Source organism: Colossoma macropomum, unplaced genomic scaffold (assembly GCF_904425465.1).
Source record: "Colossoma macropomum unplaced genomic scaffold, Colossoma_macropomum, whole genome shotgun sequence".
NCBI classification, from domain to species: Eukaryota; Metazoa; Chordata; class Actinopteri; order Characiformes; family Serrasalmidae; genus Colossoma; species Colossoma macropomum.
Genome location: NW_023494793.1, coordinates 4,419,819 through 4,442,296, shown reverse-complemented (window position 1 = coordinate 4,442,296; position 22,478 = coordinate 4,419,819). Strand labels below are relative to the sequence as shown.

The 22,478-nt window shown below is 40.6% G+C and overlaps 1 protein-coding gene across 1 annotated transcript in view; it reads left to right on the top strand.

Moving 5' to 3' along the window:
- The window catches only part of si:ch211-158d24.2 (multiple epidermal growth factor-like domains protein 9), a 58,808-nt gene extending 49,695 nt beyond the window's left edge, over positions 1-9,113 (top strand). The window contains exons 5-6 of the mRNA XM_036578242.1: positions 1,641-1,910; positions 8,144-9,113. Of these exons, the coding sequence (XP_036434135.1) occupies positions 1,641-1,910; positions 8,144-8,637 (764 nt within the window). The 3' untranslated portion in view covers positions 8,638-9,113. The remainder of the gene's footprint in view (positions 1-1,640; positions 1,911-8,143) is intronic.
- The last annotated feature ends 13,365 nt before the right edge of the window (positions 9,114-22,478 follow it).

Below are 22,478 nucleotides of genomic sequence, written 5' to 3'. Positions count from 1 at the left end.
TGAACAGCAGTATTCATTACCATCAATCCGCTTCTGACAGTCCAGACCTCTAGCAGTCACTCTGTGGGGACAGAGCGATGAAAAACTAGCGTTACTGCGCCATCAAGTGGCGGAAAGTGAAATTTCTCTGAAGTCAGCTTTGCAGGAAAGGTACATTTATCAGTGTGAAAATGGAATTAGCCTTTAGAGCTTTAGAGTTATTATTGATGTTACATTCATAACAGAATTACTAATATATCAGAATGTAATACATTCTAGATTTCATGATGCATTTCTATTCGCATTACTTGTGATTAAATTAATATAACAAAGTAACGAATTACAAAGCTAGTTATGTAGTGAATTACATACATACATACATACATACATACATCATCTAAACTGCTTATCCTTCTGGGTCGCGGTGGGGTGCTGGAGCCTATCCCAGCTGTCATTGGGTGGAAGGTAGGATACACCCTGGACAGGTCGCCAGTCCATCGCAGGGCAGACAGACAGACATACACAGTCACACACACATTCACACCTAGGGGCAATTTAGCATGTCCAATCAGCCTGACTGCATGTCTTTGGACTGTGGGAGGAAACCGGAGTACCTGGAGGAAACCCACGCAGACACGGGGAGAACAGGCAAACTCCACACAGAAAGGACCCTGGTCACCCTGCTGGGAATCGAGGCCCTTCTTGCTGTGAGGCGACAGCGCTACCCACTGCGCCACCGTGCCGCCCAAAAGCCTTGCAGAACCTATAAAATAAAATAAAAAAAACTGTCTTAAAGTTTCTCACTAGACTGAATGTGATTTTTTTACCAATAATACATGGCAATAACATTTCATCAAATTCAAATTATCATAAAATATCTTCTCTTCTGCTTACAAACACACATGTGGAATGAACTGACAGTTCAACACAATTCTCCACTGTTTTAATGAGAAGTGTTCAGGCCACTAAATGGCCGACAACTTTCTTCTCTTTCGATGTGAACTGGACGATCCTAATCTTGAGTAGCATGTATGTAAGCAGTACTTTTACCAATCACAAGGCTGATATGGGTTGTCCCGCCCACATAGCTATAGCAAAACTGTGTGCAAGTCAGAGAAATGTACAGAGAGAAAGCTAACCACCAAGCGAAAGTAAACCAATAGGCATAAGCTGTAAAGCCTGCTCATCTCTCTGCTTGTCTTCCATCTGTTCGTTCGGTCATTCGTTTGTTAGCTCATCTGTCCTTAAATCTGTCTGTTGAGCTATTCAATGTTCATCTGTTTATTCATTTGTTTGTTCTGGATAAGCTGGATGATGTTTGTAGTGAGTGGACACAGCGGCGCTAGTCTGTCTGTATATGTAGAGTCAATTTCACTCAATTCTCTTCACTTGCTCAACTCTGTTTAGTTGTGCTTCAGGGGCATAGTAGGCTGGGAGTGTTGGTCTAAAGGGCTGTCAATCACACATGCTCATTATAATATTAAGCCACGCCCGTCCATTCTTACTTAGGTCTAAAAACAGGCATAAAAATTAATTACTTAATATTTTTCACTGATTTTGTATGAGACTCTATGAGATAAACACAGCTATAGTGTGAGTGTATTTACAGTGTTGTTGATTCAAAGCATCATTTATCATTATTTTCTTTTTTCTTCTTACAGATTCCAGCGGTCGGCCCGTGTGTGATGAGTGCAAGGCTGGTTTCAGGGGGCCCACATGTGACGTGTGTGTGGATGGTTTTTATAAATCAGGCGATGCGTGTGTGCCCTGTGACTGCAATGGCAATGCGGACCCCCGCTCTATGCCCCAAATATGCCACCCGGAGAGTGGGCACTGCCTCCGCTGTGCCAACCACACCACAGGCACACACTGTGAGCTCTGTGCCCCTGGATACATGGGAGACGCCCGGGCCCACAACTGCACCTACAGAGGTGAGAGAGAGAGAGAGAGAGAGAGAGAGAGAGAGAGAGATTGAGAAAGAAAGTGAGAGAGAGAGAGAGATTGAGAAAGAGAGAGAGAGATTGAGAAAGAAAGTGAGAGAGAGAGAGAGAAAGAGAGAGATTGAGAAAGAGAGGGAGAAAGAGAGAGAGAAAGAGAGGGAGAAAGAGAGAGATTGAGAAAGAGAGAGAGAGAGAGAGATTGAGAAAGAGAGAGAGAGATTGAGAAAGAGAGGGAGAAAGAGAGAGAGAAAGAGAGGAAGAAAGAGAGAGATTGAGAAAGAGAGAGAGAGAGAGAGAAAGAGAGAGAGAGAGATTGAGAAAGAGAGGGAAAGAGAGAGAGAGAGATTGAGAAAGAGAGAGAGAGAGAGAGAGAGATATGCCATATACACTACCATTCAAAAGTTCAGTATTATAATATTGTAAATTGGACACAAAAAGGTATTTCTTTCAATGTTTTATTTATTATTTGAAGTATGCGGCTTAATAAACAATAAATCATATATACATACATTGTGTCAAGTTATCCACCTCAAGATATGACTACTTTTTACATAGAAGGCCTTCTGGATAATTTTACTAGAGATTATTTTGGGAAATGATTTTTTTTAGAACCTCATTCTAGATGAAAATTTTGTTAGAAGTTAATAATGTATATTGATTTTATTAGAACTTCTTTTTGGATAGTAATTTTATAGTATTAATTTCACTGGAACTTATATGGACATTAATTTAAATAGAATTTCATTTTTATTTATTACATTTATTTGAAATTCTTTTCAAGTTTTCATTTTATTAGAACCTCATTCTGGATAATAATTTTATTAGTTAAATATTTATATTGATTTTATTAAAACCTCCTTTTTTGGATAGTAATTTTATTAGAACCTCAATCTAAATATTAATTTTATTGGAACTTATAGAGATATTCATTTCAATAGAATTTCATTTTAAATATGAATTTTTTAGAACCTCATTTTAAATATTAATTTTGTTATAATTGAGTTCTGGATATTATTCTTATTGGAAATTCCTGAAGTTTAACAGCTTTTATTTTAGAATCGTCTATAGCTCTGTCCTTCTTTATGAAAATATCAATATTATTTCTTGAACAGCTGCTAAGTATTTTATAAAATTAACTTCGTGGTAATTATTTGAAGTTAGTAGTACAGCATTGGCATCATATATGATTAATTGGTACTGTAATAAAATTAGTGTATATGACTGAAATCCATTTTAAAAGGTAGTGTATTTTGATGCTGTGAGTGATTATTGTTAAAAATGAACTTTTAATAACGCTGAAGGAGCCAGGAGACGTCTTACTGCTCCTACTTATCAGAAACATGAAAAATAGTTTAGTGCTGTTGCTAAGTTTTTATCTGAATTTATTTTGGCACTTCATCATAGTAAAGAGTGTATGAATCGAATTGTTGATTTTCCTGTTTTATTGAGTGTAATGATCTTCAGTATGTGTGTTTGGATCTTCGCCAGACTGATAAAGGTGTTGGTCTTGCAGATAAACATCCCACAGCTTCCTTTAACATATCCTGAAAAGGTATGACACAGCAGCTAGAGCAGACGGTGGAAAGCATGCTCTTTTATCAGCTGTGATAGAGGAAGGGATGCTTCCTTTGGAAGAGGAAATGCGCATGTGTACAATGTGCGTCACCGCTAAATGCATGAAAAATTATCCGTGTATGCTGTTAAACTGAGCAATAACACTCCCAGTTCAGTTCAAGAAGAGGAGAGCACCCAAGCAACCCACCATACTGTTTGTTTTTTATTCATTATTTAGTTTTTTTCTGATTTGTCGTCCAAGTAAGTAAGTAAGTAAAGTTTATTTATAGAGCGCTTTTTACAACAGGTGTTGTCACAAAGCAGCTTTACAAGGAAAATCAGCATTACAGAAAGAAATCCGGGTCCAAGCCTCCATGAGCGTCGCCAGTGGCGACAGTGGCAAGGAAAAACTCCCTAAGAGAAACAGGAAGAAACCTTGAGAGGAACCAAGACTCAGAAGGGGAACCCATCCTCCTCTGGTCGACACCGGATAGTAAACATTGTTAGTACAAAAACAGGGAAAACAGGTGGAGCATTGATTCATTTGATTAGTTTAGTTCATGCAGCAGCAGCGGCGGCAGCATCAGCATCAATGGGGTCAGGTTGTGAGGGTGAGGTTTGCACGGCGTTGTACAGCATGAAGCTTGATGGTGGTCTAGCCGGTCCAGAGGGCTGGAGAGCAGTGGCACCCGATCAAGGCAGAAGAGGCAGCAGCATCAGACGCACAGGATGGGCAGCTGTTCAACTCGGCAACAAAAAGAAAGAAGGAGTCAGTTCTGTAATGAGTGATTGATTAATTAGATTAGTGTAAATGATTGATTAGTTCAAATGATTAATTTTGATTAGTTTAGTTCATGCAACAGCAGCGGCAGCAGCAGCAGCATCAGTGGGGTCAGGTTGTGAGGGTGAGGTTTGGATGGCATTGTACAGCAAGAAGCTCAATGGTGGTCTAGCTGGTCCAGAGGGCCAGTGGCACCCGATCAAGGCAGAGAGGCAGCAGCATCAGACGCACAGGATGGGCAGCTGTTCAACTCGGCAAAGAAAAGAAAGAAAAGAAAACACACAGAGAGTCAGTTCTGTAATGAGTGACTGACAGAACTGAGAGTCAGTTCTGTAATGGGTGTCAGTTCTGTAATGGGCGACTGATTACAGATTACAGTGTTAGCAGAGACTCTGGCAGGTATAGAACCGACAGGGAAAACTAATTACCAAAGGCTCGACTATACAAGTAAGTTTTTAGCCTAGACTTAAAGACTGAGGCTGTGTCTGAGTCCCGAACATTAACACGAAGACTATTCCTAAGCTGGGGGGCTTTGTATGAGAAAGCTCTCCCCCCTGACGTAACTTTATTAATTCTAGGTACTAATAGTGAGCAGCACCTTGTGGTCTAAGTAGGCGTGATGGTTCATAGTGAGAGAGAAATCCACTCAGGTACAGCGGGGCGAGTCCGTTTAGAGCTTTATAAGTCAGTAAGAGAGTTTTATAATCAATCCGAAATTTAACTGGTAACCAGTGTAAGGTTGATAAAACTGGGCTGATATGGTCAAACTTTCTGGTTCTAGTAAGAACTCTGGCTGCAGCGTTCTGGACTAACTGGAGCTTCTTAAGACTTTTGCTGGGACATCCAGACAGCAGGGCATTACAGTAATCTAGCCTTGAAGTAATAAATGCATGAACTAACTTTTCTGCATCCTGTAGAGACAATGCATTTCTCAATTTAGCAATATTGCAGAGATGCAGGAAGGCTGTTCTAGTAATATTAGTTATATGTGTGTCGAAGGACAGATCAGGGTCTATAATGACACCAAGGCTTTTTACAGATGAGCTTGATGCAACTGAGAAATTGTTAAGTTTAAGTGTTAAATTAGACAGTTTGTTTCGAGCTGCTTTTGGACCAAGAAGTAGAACCTCTGTTTTAACTGAGTTAAGAAAGAGAAAGTTACTCAACATCCAGTAAGCATTTTGTAAACTTGTTTTAAGAACGAATGATGTAAAAATAAATAATATATAGCAGCAACAGCAGCACAGAAGTAGTTCAAAATGTTTTTTCCCATTAAAATTCCTTCACCTTTGTGCTGTATGCTAGCTAAAATGAGGAATTCTAAAATATCTTAAATCGTGACGTATTTTCAGAAATTTGCCTAGAATCACTAAAATCAGGACTAAAAAAAGAATAATTTTTTGTTGACTGTCCAATAAAGAACCTTTTTTCTTGTTTTTTTGAGGGCTCTCAGTAGCCACATTTACATGCAGCCTAATAATTTGTTAATAATCTGACTAACAGCTCAATCGGAATAGAATTCGTCCATGTAAACACCTCAATCAGAATAGTCTAGTCCGATTGAGGCCATTTGGAATACAATTTCTATCTGATTGATCGAGGTGGTTAATCCTGTAAATAATCAATGAAATGGAATAATAATATCAGTGTAAACGTCTGTATCTGATTACTTTCCCCTTCGGAAAGTTTAAGTATGTTCTGATCATGTTCGTCACGTCATAGTGAAAGTTTATACCGTTCAACATGGCGGAGCAGAAACTGGTCTGCAGAGGAGACGAAGTTTATGCTATGATCTTTAAAAGACGGCGGTGGGACGGACGTCCAGCTTATGTGTCTCAGAACACGACATCTTCCTCTCGGCCTTCTTTAACAAGGACATGTGAAGGACGTTTTCCTGAGTCTGACATCGTTTTAAAGTAATTAAAAACACAAGCACTGCTCACTGCTGCTCATCACACTCTGATTGGACTCAGTGATGCTCGTTGTCATGGTAACGTCTACACTAAGTGGTGCTACACGCATGCGCGTCATTTTGGATCAGATTACTTGTAGTCAGCATGTAAACGAAGATTTTCCATCAGATTGTTGAGTAGAGTGAGAATATAAACACCTCAGTCTTCATCTATAATTGGAATGTATTTAATCGGATTGGGAAAAATCTGAATTCAAACCCAACCAATGTCAGTTTTTCTAAGTAAATAAATATTGAGCCAAGTACCCTGCATTCACACTCGCAGCGACTTTTTGCCTCTTTTTGTCACTTTAATTACTGATCATCATCCCCTGTGGACGTTTCTGAACTCCAACTGACTTCTGGTTGCCATGGTTTCAATGACACCAAGCACAAATCAGATGCATTGATTTACATTTAAAAATCTCGGTGAGAAATCGCTTATGTGTTTATTTCTATTTAATCCGAGTCTGTGCAGTCAGTTTGTGAGGAAAACGCCATTTGGTCTTTGCCTGTTTGCGGCGGTGCCATTATTCCATCTGTAGTAGGAACAATTATCTAGGAACCAAAAAAGGGGCGCACTGTTTCACAGTGGCGGAGACAAAGCGCATCCTACGCTGCTGAATGCCTATTGGTAATCGGCACGTTGTTTTGCTCCCTATTCGCCTAAAGTTAAATTCTGCTCAACTTTGTCGCATCGCCGACTCCGCCCACTTCGTGTCCCCAATGTCACGCTGCCTCCTGTCCCCGGAAATTACCAGCTCTCATTGAAAATGAATGAGCTCCTGCCGCTTTGTCACGTCGCGTTGCTGCCGGTGTGAACGCAGGGTTAGATGTCAAGTGCTGAAATTCTGTGCCTCTTTGCCGTTTTCAGTGAAAAATGTACATTTCTGACATTTTTCTGTGTTCAGCATGTGACTGTATTATTCTTTTTTAATTGAGTAATAAGTACACTGCTGGGCTGCACTATTGAAACGAATTTCAATGCCAACAAACAGACAAACTTTGTTTTGGTTGTGACAATCCAACCGTGCTTATCTCCAAATGAATGAAAAATGAAATAAATAATGAAAAACACATTATTAAAAAAAAATGAAATCTTGTATTTTGGAAGAGTTAAAAAGAGTTCAGTAGTGACACTTTTTGAAACGTGGATTTTCTTGCTTTCCTGTTTTGTTTCAGAATGTTAGAAGGCATCTTCTCATCATGTGGTCAAGATGGAGGGAATTCCTAGTTATATATTACGAAATACGGCCCCATGTTGGTTTAGTCCAGAATGGTTATTTGTGTGTGTTGAAAGTCAATTGAAATTGCTTATTATTTACAATATTTTTTAAAAAGGGGCAGTGGCAGTGTCTTGAACCACTTCTGTAGAATGACTCAGTCAATTACCAGAGAAATTAAGGTCTGAGGTTTTGGGAACTTCTGTAGAGTACGTCACCCTCATGGACATTCAAGTCCACTTTTTCTAGGAATGTGATGAATGCAACCAGTAGTCTCTTGGGGAAGAGGACTCCCTGTTTTCCTTTGTGGGTCTTTGTTCATTGTAACCAATCCAGGGTCTTCCCACATATTGTCTCAGGATCTTACATTGTGTTTCAGAGTAAACTGAAGTATTATGCAGTGGGTGGGGTCCCTATCTGCTTTCAGCCAGTGTTCGTCACGTTTATAATGTAGGATGTCGTCTTCCTGTCTGGGACATCATTCATTCTTTAAGTAATATGGGTCAGGATGATAGAGCAGAAGTTTTGTTATGAAACTCTTGAACTTCAAGGTCAGAAACTGTAGGACTGTATATCATTTGGAAGTTTGTTTTCTTAGAATTCTTGAGTCATCTCAAAACTGAGTTATCAGCGATTTCGTAGCTTTCCTATTTATTCTAAACCCAATTAACTAGAACTCTCTCTCTCTGTCTCTCTTTCTCTTTCTCTCTTCTAGCTGTGAGGCTCCTGGCAACCCTGGCTCCCAGGTCATCTACTACCACCACCAGTACCACCACCCCCTCCTCCTCTTCTACTACTTCTCCTTTCCTTCTCTTCACCTCCTCTTCCCCCTCCACAGCCCCCTCGAGTGCTCCGACTCTGCAGTCTGGCCCGGGTGACCCTGCCTCCAACAACAACAGCACAGCCTCGGCCCTCACCGTGGTGTCCTGGACGCAGTTCAACATCATCGTCCTGGCCGTCATCATCGCAGTGGTGGTACTGCTCATGGGCTTAGTGGGTGGGGTCTACACGTACCGCGAGTATCGCAATCGGAAGCTCAACGCACCCTTCTGGACCATCGAGCTGAAGGAAGACAACATCAGCTTCAGCAGCTACCACGACAGCATCCCACATGCTGACCCCAACGGCCTGCTGGAGGAAGAGCCTTGTGTCGTGGCTGCCAATGGCCAACTGGCCCTAGCTACTGCTGCTAACATGTACAAAGCATGAAGGAAGGTAGGAGACGCCTCCCGAAGATTCCCAATGTGAGGAAAAGACACCACGTTTTCAACTATGGTACCCTTGCTGGGAGCCGGCGCTAACATCTCCGTCCAGTGGATCACCTGCTTCTAAGGTTTTACCATTCCTTTTTTGATCTCTCCCACAGTGTGAGACCGAGATTGTCAATCTGAGGAAAAGTGAGGGTACCCTTGCATCGGGAGCCAGTGCTAACATCTCAGTCCAGTGGATCACATGCTTGTTTATCGCTCCCTCTTCAATATCAGTGTTTTCTCTTAGAGTACAAGATGGTGGGAGGTGTCTCCTGGGAATTCCCAATCTGAGGAAAGTATACTTTGCATTTTCAAAGAAGGTCCCCTTGCACCAGAAGCCAATGCTAACATCTCAATCCAGGGGATCACTCGCTTGTAAGGTGTTACTGCTCCCTCTTCAATATTAGCGTCCTCTCCTACAGTGTGAGATGCTGTCAGGCATCTCATTGAGATACTGCAACTAATAAAAAAACCTCTTTCCATTTTTAACAAAAGTACCCTTGCGCCAGGAGCCAGTGCTAACGTGTCAATCCAGTGGATCACCTGCTTATAAGGTTCTATCACTCCTTCTTCGGTATCGGCATCCTCATCTATAACATAAGATGGTATGAAGTATCTTCTGAAGATTCTGCATCTAAGGAAAATGATGCATTACATTTTCAATCAAAGTACTTTTGCATTTCAAGGAAGATGCAAGTGTAGCCAGGGCTAACATCTCAAGTAAGATGTATCACTCCCTTTTCAGGGTCAGTGACGTCCCCTACAGTGTGAGAGGACAGGAGGTGTATCTGGAGTTTCCCAATCTGAAGATAAGATGTTTCTGGGATGTTGCCTTTATATTGGGTGCCAAGGTTAACATCTCAGTCAAGTGGATCACTGACTCATAAGGTTTTATTGCTCCCTTTTCAAAATTGTCCGCTTCTACAACATGAAGCAGAGTGAAGCATCTCCTGGAGATTCTCTGTTTTAGAAATTGCTTTACTTTTTCAGGGAAGGTATTTCTGTCCCAATTCTGTCCACAAGATGATGCAAGTCTCCTGGAAATTCCTAACCTGCGCTACATTTTCAACTAAGGTACACTTGAACTGGGTGTTAGTGCTAATATCTTAGTCCAGTGGATTACCCACTTGTAAGGTCTTATCATTCCTTTTTCATTGTCAGTGTCCTTTCTTATAACACGAGATGGCGTCTCCTGGAGTTTCCCAGTTTGAGGAAAAGGTGCTTTACATTTCCAATTAAGGTACCCTTCTGCCACAAGTCAATGCTGAAATTTCCCTAGTAGTTCACTCCCTTTTACGGTTCTGTTGCTCCAACTTTACTGTCAGTGTCCTGTTCTAGATTGTCCATACATGCCCACCACCACCAAACCTTTACTGGCACCTTTCCTAGGCCTGCCATAAAGATGTAACTGCAGGTTGCTGCCTGAACACGATAAGGATTAAATAGTTGATCTAAGTGCTGGCGTTAAAAAGTCCCTGCTGTGTTAAAGACTGGGGGTATATAAACCCTCAGTTCTGGCAAATGTCCAAAAAGGAGTCCTTAAATCTTCACGATGAATACACATTCATACATACACTATTTGGAAAGCTGATCAAAAAGGTGAAGCAAAATCATCCAACATGTAGAACAGTATCTTTGATCTAAAACTTCAAAAGCGTTTCATGCTGTATGCCCTTGTAAAATGACCAGATGTCCAGATATGCCTATTTCAATGATGCAAGGTTTAAAACTGCTCTGGTCAGTCATGGAATATTGACAGTTTGACCTGTTAAGGGTCTACAGGGGTTACAGTGTAAAATTGAGATTTTTTTCAAGGGCAGCTTACCAGGCAGAAGCCAGCGCAATAGTATTTGGTGGTGTCTTGGTGATCAAGGGACAGGAAAGGCCGATCGGACCAAGTAAGCTTTGCTTGACCTGAGCTGAAACAGTGAAAGGAGCATATTTCACTGTAGTCTTATGGGTACAGATGTGATCTCGTAATGAGAATACATGTCTGGGGACACACTTTTGGTGCTGGATTACGGCTGCTAACAAGTGGACGCCCCCTTGCCCCCTATTATCAGTGCTCTTTCAATGTCTGAACAGTCAAACACAACCAAAACAAGCTAGCTAGTCAAAGACTAACATTGGCTAACAGAACTGGTTCTCTCTTGCTAGAGGCAGTGTTTATTTTTATGGCACATCCCCATGTTTAATTGATGTTTTCGAAGGACTTTTCAGCCATGCAAACTTACATTACATCCATGGGCTAACAACAGGCTTTACTTGTTGATGAGCGCAACATTGCCCTCTACTTTGCGCTTTGACTTCATGAGGTGTTAGATTGGTTTAGAAATTGCACATTTAGTTTGTTCCCTAATAAATCTACGTTCCCACCAAAATTTCTCATGGTTGTCCCCAGATCACATCTTGCCCTGTGAAACTAATTTCAGTGTACCTGGGTTTAACTATTAACACCTATGTAGACAGAAAATGCCGATCTCCACCAACCGGAACACAAAACAACAACAGTCTTATCTGGCTAATCAGTGGCGCTTGCTTATGTTTCAGCCTTACTGTATGTGTGTGTGTGAGAGAGTGTGTGCATAGGCATGCAAGTGTGTGTATAGAGCTGGATTCTATACAAGAATGTACAAAGACTTTCTGAGCACGAATGGATGCTGCATTGTTTCACTCAAAGCCGGTAAACAGTTTGGACAGTGTTTTAAAACTGAAAGCCATCTTAAGTCGACCCAGAGAGGATGTATCCAGGTTTTTTTTTCTGTTCTGTTCTCTTCGACTGTTCCGGTCGATGGCCGTTGTAATTAATCTGTAAAACAAAGACGCTGAAAGATTGGAGCTCGGAGAAGAAATGTGCAGGACTGTGTTTTCATTCATTTCCCTTTCAACCCTTTTCCAGTCACTCGAGAGAGAGAGTGTTCTTCAAGGAGCCGGCTCTTCAGTGCATAATGAGGCGGGTTGTTTGGGTTGATATTCTCCTGATTGTGATTGGTTTTACCCAATTCGATAGCGCTCAGCAGTTTCCCACTTACAGTGACTGGAATATGCCAGGATGAATTGGTCAGAGGTGCATTACAACGCAAAAGTCTTGAATGCAACACTAACTTAAACTAAACAAAACTAAATGAAAATAAAATGTATTAAAGCAGCACTATGTAAAATTTGGGAATTTGGAGACCTCTCTGGTGGAAATGTGTAATTGCACACAACATCTTTATATCTTCAAACATTTTGTGTCATGATTTGTGCTTTTGGCCCCCAACAAGGGGATGAATCTGATGATTGCGAACGTGTTGAAAGAGTATTCAAAGAGAACTTAGTCAAAACTTGGTGAAGGATGTGTCATCCAAGGATGTGAATTATCTACTGTTGTCATCGTATCTCCATCGGTATAGTGGTCATTTTGCATTTGAGACCTAAACATTGAACCAGACCTTCTTTTTAAACCTGTGCATAAAGACATATGACGTGGTTTTAAAAACTCCTGACCTGACACCCTCAGGCTTTACAGGCCGAATCGCTGCAGCACGACACTCACTATATTTTAACGTCCCAGTAACGCTGCTTCTTTCAGTTTTAACAAACAAAACTTATATAGTGCTGCTTTAAAGGAATGGTTTGGCTGATGTAGCAAAGAAACACTTAAAAAAGGTTCTTTAGTAAAGGAAATGGTTCTGTATCAAACCATGAACACTCAAAGAACCCTTTGCATGACTAAGTTGTGAAAGCATTCTTCAGAGTTATGTAGAATGTAATGTAGGTGGAACCTTTTTGAAACAAGTTCTGTATAGCAGGAGAGGCTTTTTCTGTTACGATGTTGAGCTTGTAACAATAGAAGAACCTTTTTTGGTGCTATATAGAACCTTTTTCTCTACATCAATCTGAAGAACTGTCACGATGCAAAAACCTTTAATCATACAAAGGGTTCTTTGAGTGTTCATTGTTCTGTATAGAACCATTTTCTTTGCAAAAGAACCATCTTTTTTAAGTGTGTAGAAGTCAGTAGTCACCCAAATCTTTTCTGTAAACACGTCCCTAAAACTCTCAACCTCATTCAGCTCCTCAGTGAGGTGGTGCAGGCTTGTCTTTGTGGTTTGGGATGCAGTATGACTTACTGTGAGCAATAAAAATGAACAAAAGCCTTGAGAGAAATTGTGGGTTTTGCAGATTTGGGTGACTACTGACTTCTAGTGCTTGTTAGCTACATTAGCTACTAAACTAAAGAAGCAACATTTGGACACCAAATTTTGGTTCATTGACCATTTGGTGTCTTGGCTCATTGACCATTTGGGGTAGAATTTTTACCACTCGTTTAACACAGAACGGCAAGATTTGTTGCGACAATTGTGTGATTGTTAATGAGATGAGCTTCGGCTGAATCTCCTGCAGAGGTTTATAGCAGCTCTAATCAGATCCACCTGATTCCTCCACTCAGAAGCTCCTGAAGTTTCAACTCAACTAGGTGTTACATTAGGAGAATGGAAATAAAAGCTGCTCAGTATGAGAGACGTATCAACACGCAGTGGAACTGAATGTTCAGAAACGATTTTTAAAAACGTTCTGCGTAATTAAATGGTGGAGATGTAAACAAAGTCATTCGGAATGGTTTGATGTGAAATGTTCCGTTGCTCACAGTGGTGGTGATAGGAACCAGACATCTGAAGAGTTTAATGCCTCTAAAAGCTCCTCCGCTGATGTCTCTGATATTGGTTAAGATGTAAACAACATCATTCAGAATGGGTGGTAGTGGTGATGGGAACCAGACATCTAAAGAGTTTCCAAAAGCTCACAGAAAGTGATTACAGGAATGTTTACAGGAAGGAATTCAATTAGGAACAATTAGAAATTCGCTGTCTGATGTGGGAGACACTGTTTTGGTTAGTTGTGAGAAGCTTTTGGCCTAAAACAGGGTGCTAAAGCAGGGTGATGTGAGGTAACATTGTCCCCAAAGAAAACTCAGATTTTCCACTGTTTTAGCGTAATCAGCATTACACATAAAAACTCAGAAGACACCTGTCTGAGTCTGCAAGGTTCTCTACAATCAACCATTTCATATCAGTATCAATACCACTCTGAATGACATTTTTCTGAAAATATAGAAAAATGGGTGGAATTGCTCTCTTAACAAGTCAGTAAACATGTCGGTTGTTGGCTCACAGGCTGCTTGCTTGCATCCTTTTGGCCTGTACAATGTACGTGTACATGTAAAAGCTCGTAAGTGATGCAAAACAGAGGTTCCGGTGTTAGCAGGTCACTTATAGCCCCAAACTGGAGTTTAGTTATGTTTCTAAAATGATTAGTTCCGGTCCTAAAATCTGATTGGCTGAGCCGTGTTCAAAGCCGTTGTGAAATCTATGATATGACCTCCTCATAACAACTGAATTGTGTATCACTGCGCCACGGCACGAAAAAGCCCCTGTGCTATTAATGCAATAGTATTTGACTCTGATGCTGCTCACTTGGACCACTGAGTATATTGATGAAGTAAGAACCTGTTTCTGTTTAAACAGAGTGGCTGACAACTTATGTTCTTAACTAGAACTAGGCTGGTCAGCTAGCTAACAGGCTAAAAGAGCCAACAGCCTAAACAACTCCATCATTAATATCACAGGCTTGAATTAAAGTAACTTACTTACAGTTTGATTAACTGTAAAACTGGAGTACAAAAGTCTAAAGTGTCACTTGAATGTTTTACACACCACAAATGTCCATGTTTCAGTCAGAAGCGTCGAATCCAGGCTGAATCCCAAACGGCTCTGTACTCCCTAAATAGTGTTCTAGCTAAGAAAGTTTAGAAATTCTAGCCTCTACAGCCAAACAGTGCATCATTTATTGGGTGTGGTTGTGTCTGAGTCCCAAATGACTGTTTCTTAGCTGTATTTTGCTCTGTTGGGCTGCAGGATCCAGTATTTCAATTCCTACTTAATGCACTATGTAGGGAGCAGGGAGTCATTCGAGATTCAGCCCCAGTGTAAGAAGAGGGCGCCGCTGGATTGGTGCTAAATAAGACTCACGGTGGTAATTTAGTGACCAAAACTACTTATAAAGCGAGAGTTTCTGCATTAAACAGTGCTGCGTTATCATATGTTCATCGTTATACGACAAAAAGTTAAAAAAATCATGAAATGACCACAATATACAGCAATGGGCTGAACGTTCTCCTCATTCAGTGGTCCATGGTTGCTTTGCAACGAGACCGTACTCTAAAGGAGCTGTGTTTCTTGGTGGAATACTTTAAGTTTATGCTGACTATTATTAAAAACAACTAAAATTATTTTCTGAAAATTTGTGTAATTTATCATATTTTATGTTGGCCACCGTTTTATAAAAGCAAAAAGCCACTTGAGGCCGTGCATTACTGGAAGTGAGTTTTAGACAAAGAAACCCTTCCTTTGATAAAATCGCAGTCATGCACAGCCTCTCGTGACTTGCTGCTTTCAGGAACTGTTGGCGGTTACTCTGTTTGCAGATACCAGCAACAGTAGTGCAAGTAAAAGTGACCTCTTTGACCAGCAATGAGACATGTTATGAAATATTAACTAGAAAAGACTGTTGTGAGAAATGTAAAAGCGGGCGTATTTACAACCCAAAAATAGCTCCCCAATGGTCCCCAGTTTCCAGAACACCCTGAATGGTGCTTTGTTTGGAAGCTGCCATGAGGTAAGAGAGCCAGTGTCCAGTAATCCAGCTGACCACATAAAAAAAAAGGAAAAAGGAAATGTACTTAGCCGACCCTTCGATATATGTAAATACTGTGACTGTACATAGTAATATGACATTGCACATATGGATATGCTGTACATTGGAGTACAGTGTTGTACATTATAGTGGTTTTTTAAATTTATGTACGTATTTATTTATTTATTTATTGATTTATTGACCACTCCTTTTCTTTGGACAGTTCTGTTCTGTGCTGCTCATTACCCACTCACACTTCTGACCTCTCCTGAGAGGAGATGCAGTGGCCAAAAATGTGAAAAACAGCATCATCCAGCCACATGCAAAAGTTTGGGCGCCCCTGGTCAAATAACGTGAACACATTAAATTTCACAGTAAACAAAGTTCTGCATATTCTGATGTACAACAAATGTTTATTTAGTGAAAACTAAAAAAAAAAACATAAAATGTGGCCTGTGCAAAAGTAATGGCACATTTTATGTTTTATTATTATTATTTTTTCCCCAATATGTTAAGCTCAGTAAATAAATAGAAGTTGTGCAGAAAAATGCCGTATTCAAGTCCCCGATATAGTAAATGTTCCACTTATTTTCACTCAGAATGTCAATAAAACGTGTCTTTGAACCAGGGGTGTTCACACTTTTGCACACAACTGTAGGAATTCAGTAATTCAAGGATGCCTAATAGTATAATCGACTGTTTTAAGCAGCGGAAGTGTGAATAAACTGGAAATGGCAGCAGTCTGAAATTTCAACCTGACCCCAATCTCTGGTATAATTCATATACAGTCGCTCAAGAGTACTCTATCCCCTCATTTAATCCCCATGAGAACTGGGTGAACGTGCTGACTGTAAAATCCCTTTCTTATCATCACTGTTTGAAAATGTGTCTGAATTTGTTTGGATCACACCTTCAAAATGTACTCAATAAAGTTGGGTTTATCAGTATTTATCAGTGTCACAGCTTCTTCTCCCTGTGTTTAGACTGGACCCTCTGCAGGTGTTTGTATTGTGTACCTCTCGTTTCCAGGAATCATTGTGATCTAGAACTAAAATTTGGGATGTCATTTGTAATGTCATGCTGCATTCTGGAGTAGAACATTGTGTCCCTCAGCCTCATCATTATGACAGGATACACTTCACCTTTATTACAGCTTCCGTTCTTTTCAGGAGACTCACTTTCAGTTTCTCAAAGAAACCTGCAGGCACACTTCCAGAGTTCAGACTTAGAAGTTGGTTTTACATTTTCAGTTTCTCACCATCAAAGTCATCGCAATTACAAAGAAGGCCCAATCCTATTTCTTATTTTTACCCCTTGCCCCTTGGAACTTATAAGGGTTAGTGGATGAAATCTTTAACAGGCTACTAGCATGCTGTTACTCCACTATGTCTTTACATAGGAAATATTTGTTTGCTGCTATGTTATTGTTTAAAATGTCATATATACAACCTTTAAACCTGAAAATGTCACTCCCAAGACCACTGTGGCGATGCTGTAGGAGGTGACTAGGCATGTTTACAGTGGATGTAGTGATGGTTAATTTTTCATTTTGGCCAGAGAGCCACTTTAACTTTGGAACTGAACAGAGGGGTAACTGATAGAGGTGTGACATACACATATTTTCGAGATTCATTTGATTTTTAATACCAAAATAAGCCCTAAAAACCACAACCTCTATTATTTATAAGCACTTCATAGAAAAAAAAAGCCCAGTAATTTGAGCAGGGGTGTGTCCACAGCACAACCCCATCCATCCCCTGTTTGCCCCCTTTACTGTGATTAGATGCTTAGTTTTACTCACTGACAGTGGGTTCAATGAAATATGGTAAACAAGCGGTGTATCAGCCATACTGCAGTGCTGAGAATGATCCACCAACCAAACAGTACCTGCTCTGTGAGGGTCCATGGGGGTCCTGACCACTGAAGAACAGGGTAAAAGGGGGCTAACAAAGTATCAGAGAAACAGATGGACTACAGTCTGTAACTGTAGAGCTACAAAGTGCACCTATATAGTAAGTGGAGTAGTGGAGAATGTTGTGCCTGATCGGTGGGGCCAGTCGTGGGCTGGTGGATAGGGAAAAAGCCTTGTGACCGGAAGATCGTCGGTTCGATCCCCTCAGCTGACAGTATGTGACTGAAGTGCCCTTGAGCAAGGCACCTAACCCCCAACTGCTCCCTGGGCGCCGTGGATAGGGCTGCCCCCCGCTCCGGGCAAGTGTGCTCACTGCCCCCTAGTGTGTGTGTGTTCACTAGTGTGTATGTGGTGTTTCGCTGCACGGATGGGTTAAATGTGGAGGTCTAATTCCGATGTGTTCAGACACAGCTGACTAAAAAAGGTTCATTTCATAAACACCTCAGTGTTAGCTACTCAGGAATTGAGCCCAAGTATTAATGAACTTGCAGCAAGGAAAGGATGCCAGGTGTCTAGTTCAAGCAGATAGGTAGGTTTAAAAGACTGAGCTCCTGGGGACGTTTACATATTTTAAGTATTCATGAAATATTTCAACGTTTACTACAAGCGCCTATATTTTACTGCTGAAGTTTTTTACGTATTTTGAATAAACAACAGTTCGGTTTACAGCACAACATGAAATAAAAATCTTTTTTTTTCTCTGGCCCACAGATTTGTTGAGATTTTTTAATATGGCCCCTTTAGTGGTTGAGTTTGACGTCCCTGCCTTAAAGTTCTTCTTTTCGTCTGGGTTCTTATCTCATTAAGGGCTTCTTGACAGCAGACACATAGATCATCTTACATCTGATCTCCTCGGAAGTCTTTTCCCCTAAAATGAATTAATGCTTAATGGCTGTTTTAACTTGAAATGACTTTTGCACCGTACTGTTTGACTGTTGAGATACACCAAAGCCCTTTTTTTGCAAAAGCTCTTCAATACAGTGCACTGCACCACAAACCAACAGGAAGAAACAACATTTTATGGATGCTTACTGTCCAACAGCTGCCTGAAAGCTCACAGTGTGAAGCTCTGGGGAAATTGCGAGAATCTGGCAGATGTGCACCAGTGAAGCTTCGGTTCCAGTCAAGTGTTCCTTATTGTCATTCCTCAATATTACTGGTCTACGTTGCAATGAAAATGATGTTCTTCAGGCCACAAGATAGTAGTTTTGCTTTCCAGTGTGAAAGTTTCTGTGGGCCAGATCACCACAGCTGGCCTTAACATCTGACAGCAAGTGTTTCAGCATTGATTGTGTCCACATATTCTTTTCAGAGGACTCGCTTTCAGTTTTTCAAAGAAATCTGCAGGGATATTTTTCCACACTTCCAAAGTTCAGTCTTAGAAGTTGGTTAAATTTGTGCTTCTGGCCAAACAAGTAATCCCAAACACATTGTTTTTTTTTTTTGTTTTTTTTGGCAAACAGAAACAGTTAATTGCATATAAATGTCTAAGCATGTAAGTAAATATTGCATAATTATGTAATTACATGTTAAGAACAGTGTAATAAAGATGCATAGCAATACAACAGTAATATCTCTAGACTTCTAAAGGTTAAACACTGCTTAGAAATTCTCTGGCAGAAGGATGAGACACAGACAATGATTTGGTCAGCGTCCACCCCTGTTTCCATAGAAAAGCCCCTTTGTTCCTCACACTTGATCAAACTAACATTGGTCTGGACAATGAGGGTCACCTTTGGGCAGTGTGGGAAACCCCACAGGTTATTCCATTTTCTGTCTTATTAAATGGTTGAGACGTAAACAAACTCATTAACAGTGACTGGGTGTGTCATTGTTCATTGTATTCATGAATTTGAACTGTTCACAGTGCTGGTGATAGGAATCAGATGTCTACCTCTAAAAGCTCCCTCACAGAAAGTTATTACATGAAATTGTTATGTAAATCCTGCATCTCCCAGATGCTGTTTTGCTATAGTTTCAGAAGGTTTTGGCCTAGAATGTAACTTTTTAGTGAGTAAGATAAGCAAAATAGTCTCTAAAAAAAGTTATTTTGTTCAAATCTATCACTATTTTATCATCACCAACATTAGATGTAAAAAACCCAGAAAACACATGTAAGTTCACGGGTGGTTTTGGGTAGTACGTAAAATGGCTATACATATGTTGTAGACATGGTGACCCCTGGCTCCTATCACCACCACTGTAAAAATATCTGAGTCTGTAGGTTTCTCCACAGTGAACTGTTTCACATCAAACCACTCTGAATGACTGTTTACATCTCACCAACTGAACTATGCAGAAAATGTAAAAAGTCTGTGGATGGTAAGTGACCTTTTTTGGTACTATAAAACCACAGAGACTGAACTCGTCTGTTTGCACTTCTTATCTGCAAACAGAAAATATTTCCCACTGACAGACAACCATGATCAGTGCTAATGAGGAACCCACTTACCAGACAGCTGGCTGGCTTTTTATTCAGCCAGAACTTTGAAAGAAAAATGGAATTTACCCCATTTTCTAAACATGCAGTGTAATAAGACATTTTTTGGATGCTTCTTTAGTGTTGCACTGGAGCTACGAGGCTAAGTTAGCTAACAAGTAATGGCTGTATCTGGCTATGAGGACACAAAGTTGTTTCTGAAAGGGTTTTTTTTTCACATAATCATGAGATTTAGCTTAGAAACAGGAACATTCTGATGATGTGGTGCAAAAATGCTATTGTGGTACACTGTATGGCCGGATGTATGTGTACACTTTCTGGATTATTGAGTTCAGATGTTTCAGCCACATCCATTGCTAACAGGTGTATACAATCTAGTATGTGATCTCCACACACAAACACTGGCAGTAGAATGAGTCGTATTGAGGAGCTCGTAAAAATCGCCAATCCTCTGTTGCATCACTCACTACAGCGTTCCAACCTGCTGCTGGAAGCAACATCAGCATAAGAACTGTGCGTCGGGATCTTCATGAAATGGGTTTCCAGGGCTGAGCAGCTGCACACAAGCCTAAGGTCACTATGCGCAATGCCAAGTGTCGGCTGAAGAGGTGTATAGCGCCGCCACTGGACTCTGGAGAAGAGGAAATGTGTTCTCCGAAGTGATAAATTGTGCTTCACTATCTGGCAGACTAGGTTTGGTGGATGCCAGGAGAACACTACCTACTGGAATGCATAGAGCCAACTGTAAAGTTTGGTGGAGGAGGGATAATGAGCTGGGGCTGTTTTTCAGGGTTTGGGCCCCTTAGTTCCAGTGAATGCTACAGCATATAAAGACAGTTTAGGCAACTATATGCTTCTAACTTTATGGCAACAGGAAGAACCTTTCCTGTTCCAACATGACTGAGCCCCAGTGCAGCTCCATAAAGACATAGTTTAACAAAATCTGGAGGAACCCCAGTGGCCTGCACAGAGCCCTGACCTCAACCCCACTGAACATGATTGGGAAGAATTGGAACCTTGATTGCAGCCAAAATGAGTCCAAATTATTTAAAAATTATATTAATTAATAATAATAATAATTAATAAAGCCCATAATGCATCCTGTTAGCTGTGAGAAACTCACATTTGTCAATAAGGCTCAGAAAATTGAAAAAATATAAAAGCTACCAACATTGAGTCAGTCTGGGGGGGGGCTGGGGTGGTTTGGGAGGTCTCCTTTTCAACCTTTTGAAAAATATCTTTTGCTCTATTTTCTCTCTCAGCCATTTTAAAGTATATCGTTCGACGTGATCGCCTGATGCATTATCAATGTTTTGATCGGCTACCTGCTTCACGAATTTGCCATGTGTGCAGCAGCAGAGTTTTAAGTGAGCTGCAGGCTGCTTGCCTTACGCAACTCAAGTGTATTTCATTTTTAAAGCTTTAAAAGTGTAGAATCAGCCTTGTATAATGTCTGATAGGCTTGCTTATGTGGTGTCTGACACTGTATAATATACTGTTATCTATAAAAAAGAACAGAAAGGCCGTCACATAGCTGAAAACAGCAGCTGCAGGCACCATGAGTGTTTCATCTGTACTTTAGTTTATTCTTATAGAAAGCAGCCATTCAGTGTCAGAAACCACGTAAGCAGCTTGGGGGGCCACTTTGTAAAAGTAATGTCAGCTTTATGTAAGACAATGTTCTTCATGTCTTAACCAGCAGCTACAATTCCGAGATGCATTCTTTTTAACGATTGTCATCAAGACCACAGCAATCCTAATCTTCTCAGTCAGGCAGCGAATGCTTTAAAAACAGAGAGAGTAGAGATGTATGAGTGGTTTTGAGGTTTACAGAGACAAACATTTCTTGAATTTTAATTGTTTTTCGTTTCATTTTAACCACTGTGTGAAAACCTTCGGGGGGTCCCATTCTGGCTGGCTGCTCCAGCATTTACTGGCCGCTAATTCACTCGCAATAGCGGCGCTGATGATGAGTGTTTGGTTTTACGCATCTTATAGAAATGCTCTTTTCACTTTCTTCCAGTCTCTTGGGAAACTTTCTTCTTTAATAGCAAGAATTCTCTTTGATTAACGTTCGAAGTATATAACTTGAATATGTAAAAATGGGGGTCTGAGCTTTAACCTCTAGGACACAAAGCCCGCCATTTGTGGGCAAAATCATAGGTAAATTTTAGTCTTCATAACTTCAGAACGGTTTAAGCTGCAGACATAATACTAATCTCAGGATATTCAGCAGACCCGCCCTTAACAAGCCTAACTAGTCATTGAGCTGTGACAGCAGCATCACCCAAAATCCTGATATTAATGCTGTGCTTTTTGGCCTTCATATTCCAACAAAGGGTTAAAACAGCAACATGATTTACACATCAGATCACTCATCAGACTCTGACCTCACCATCCAGAGTGATTTCATCCACTTGTGACCATCCATCATTCAGCATTCCAGCACCAAAAATGACCCAAAACCCACTTACTACTGTTATATTACATCTCTGCTTTTAGCCTTCATAATATAAACAGATGACTAAATGTGTGCAGTTTAAAAGTGAAGGTATTTAGGCCTACAGGAACAGGAGGAGTCTCCAGCTGTTTGCTGAGAGCAACAAAGATGAGGTCAGGAAAACAGCTGTCAGAGGACCTCAAAGGGGATAAAAAAGTTGTCTTGTCAAACTAGTAGCAACCGAGAAGACCATAATCCAGAAACGGAAGAAACGTGGACACAATAAGACTTTACCAAGAAAACCAAGAATGATTACTGAACAAACTTCCA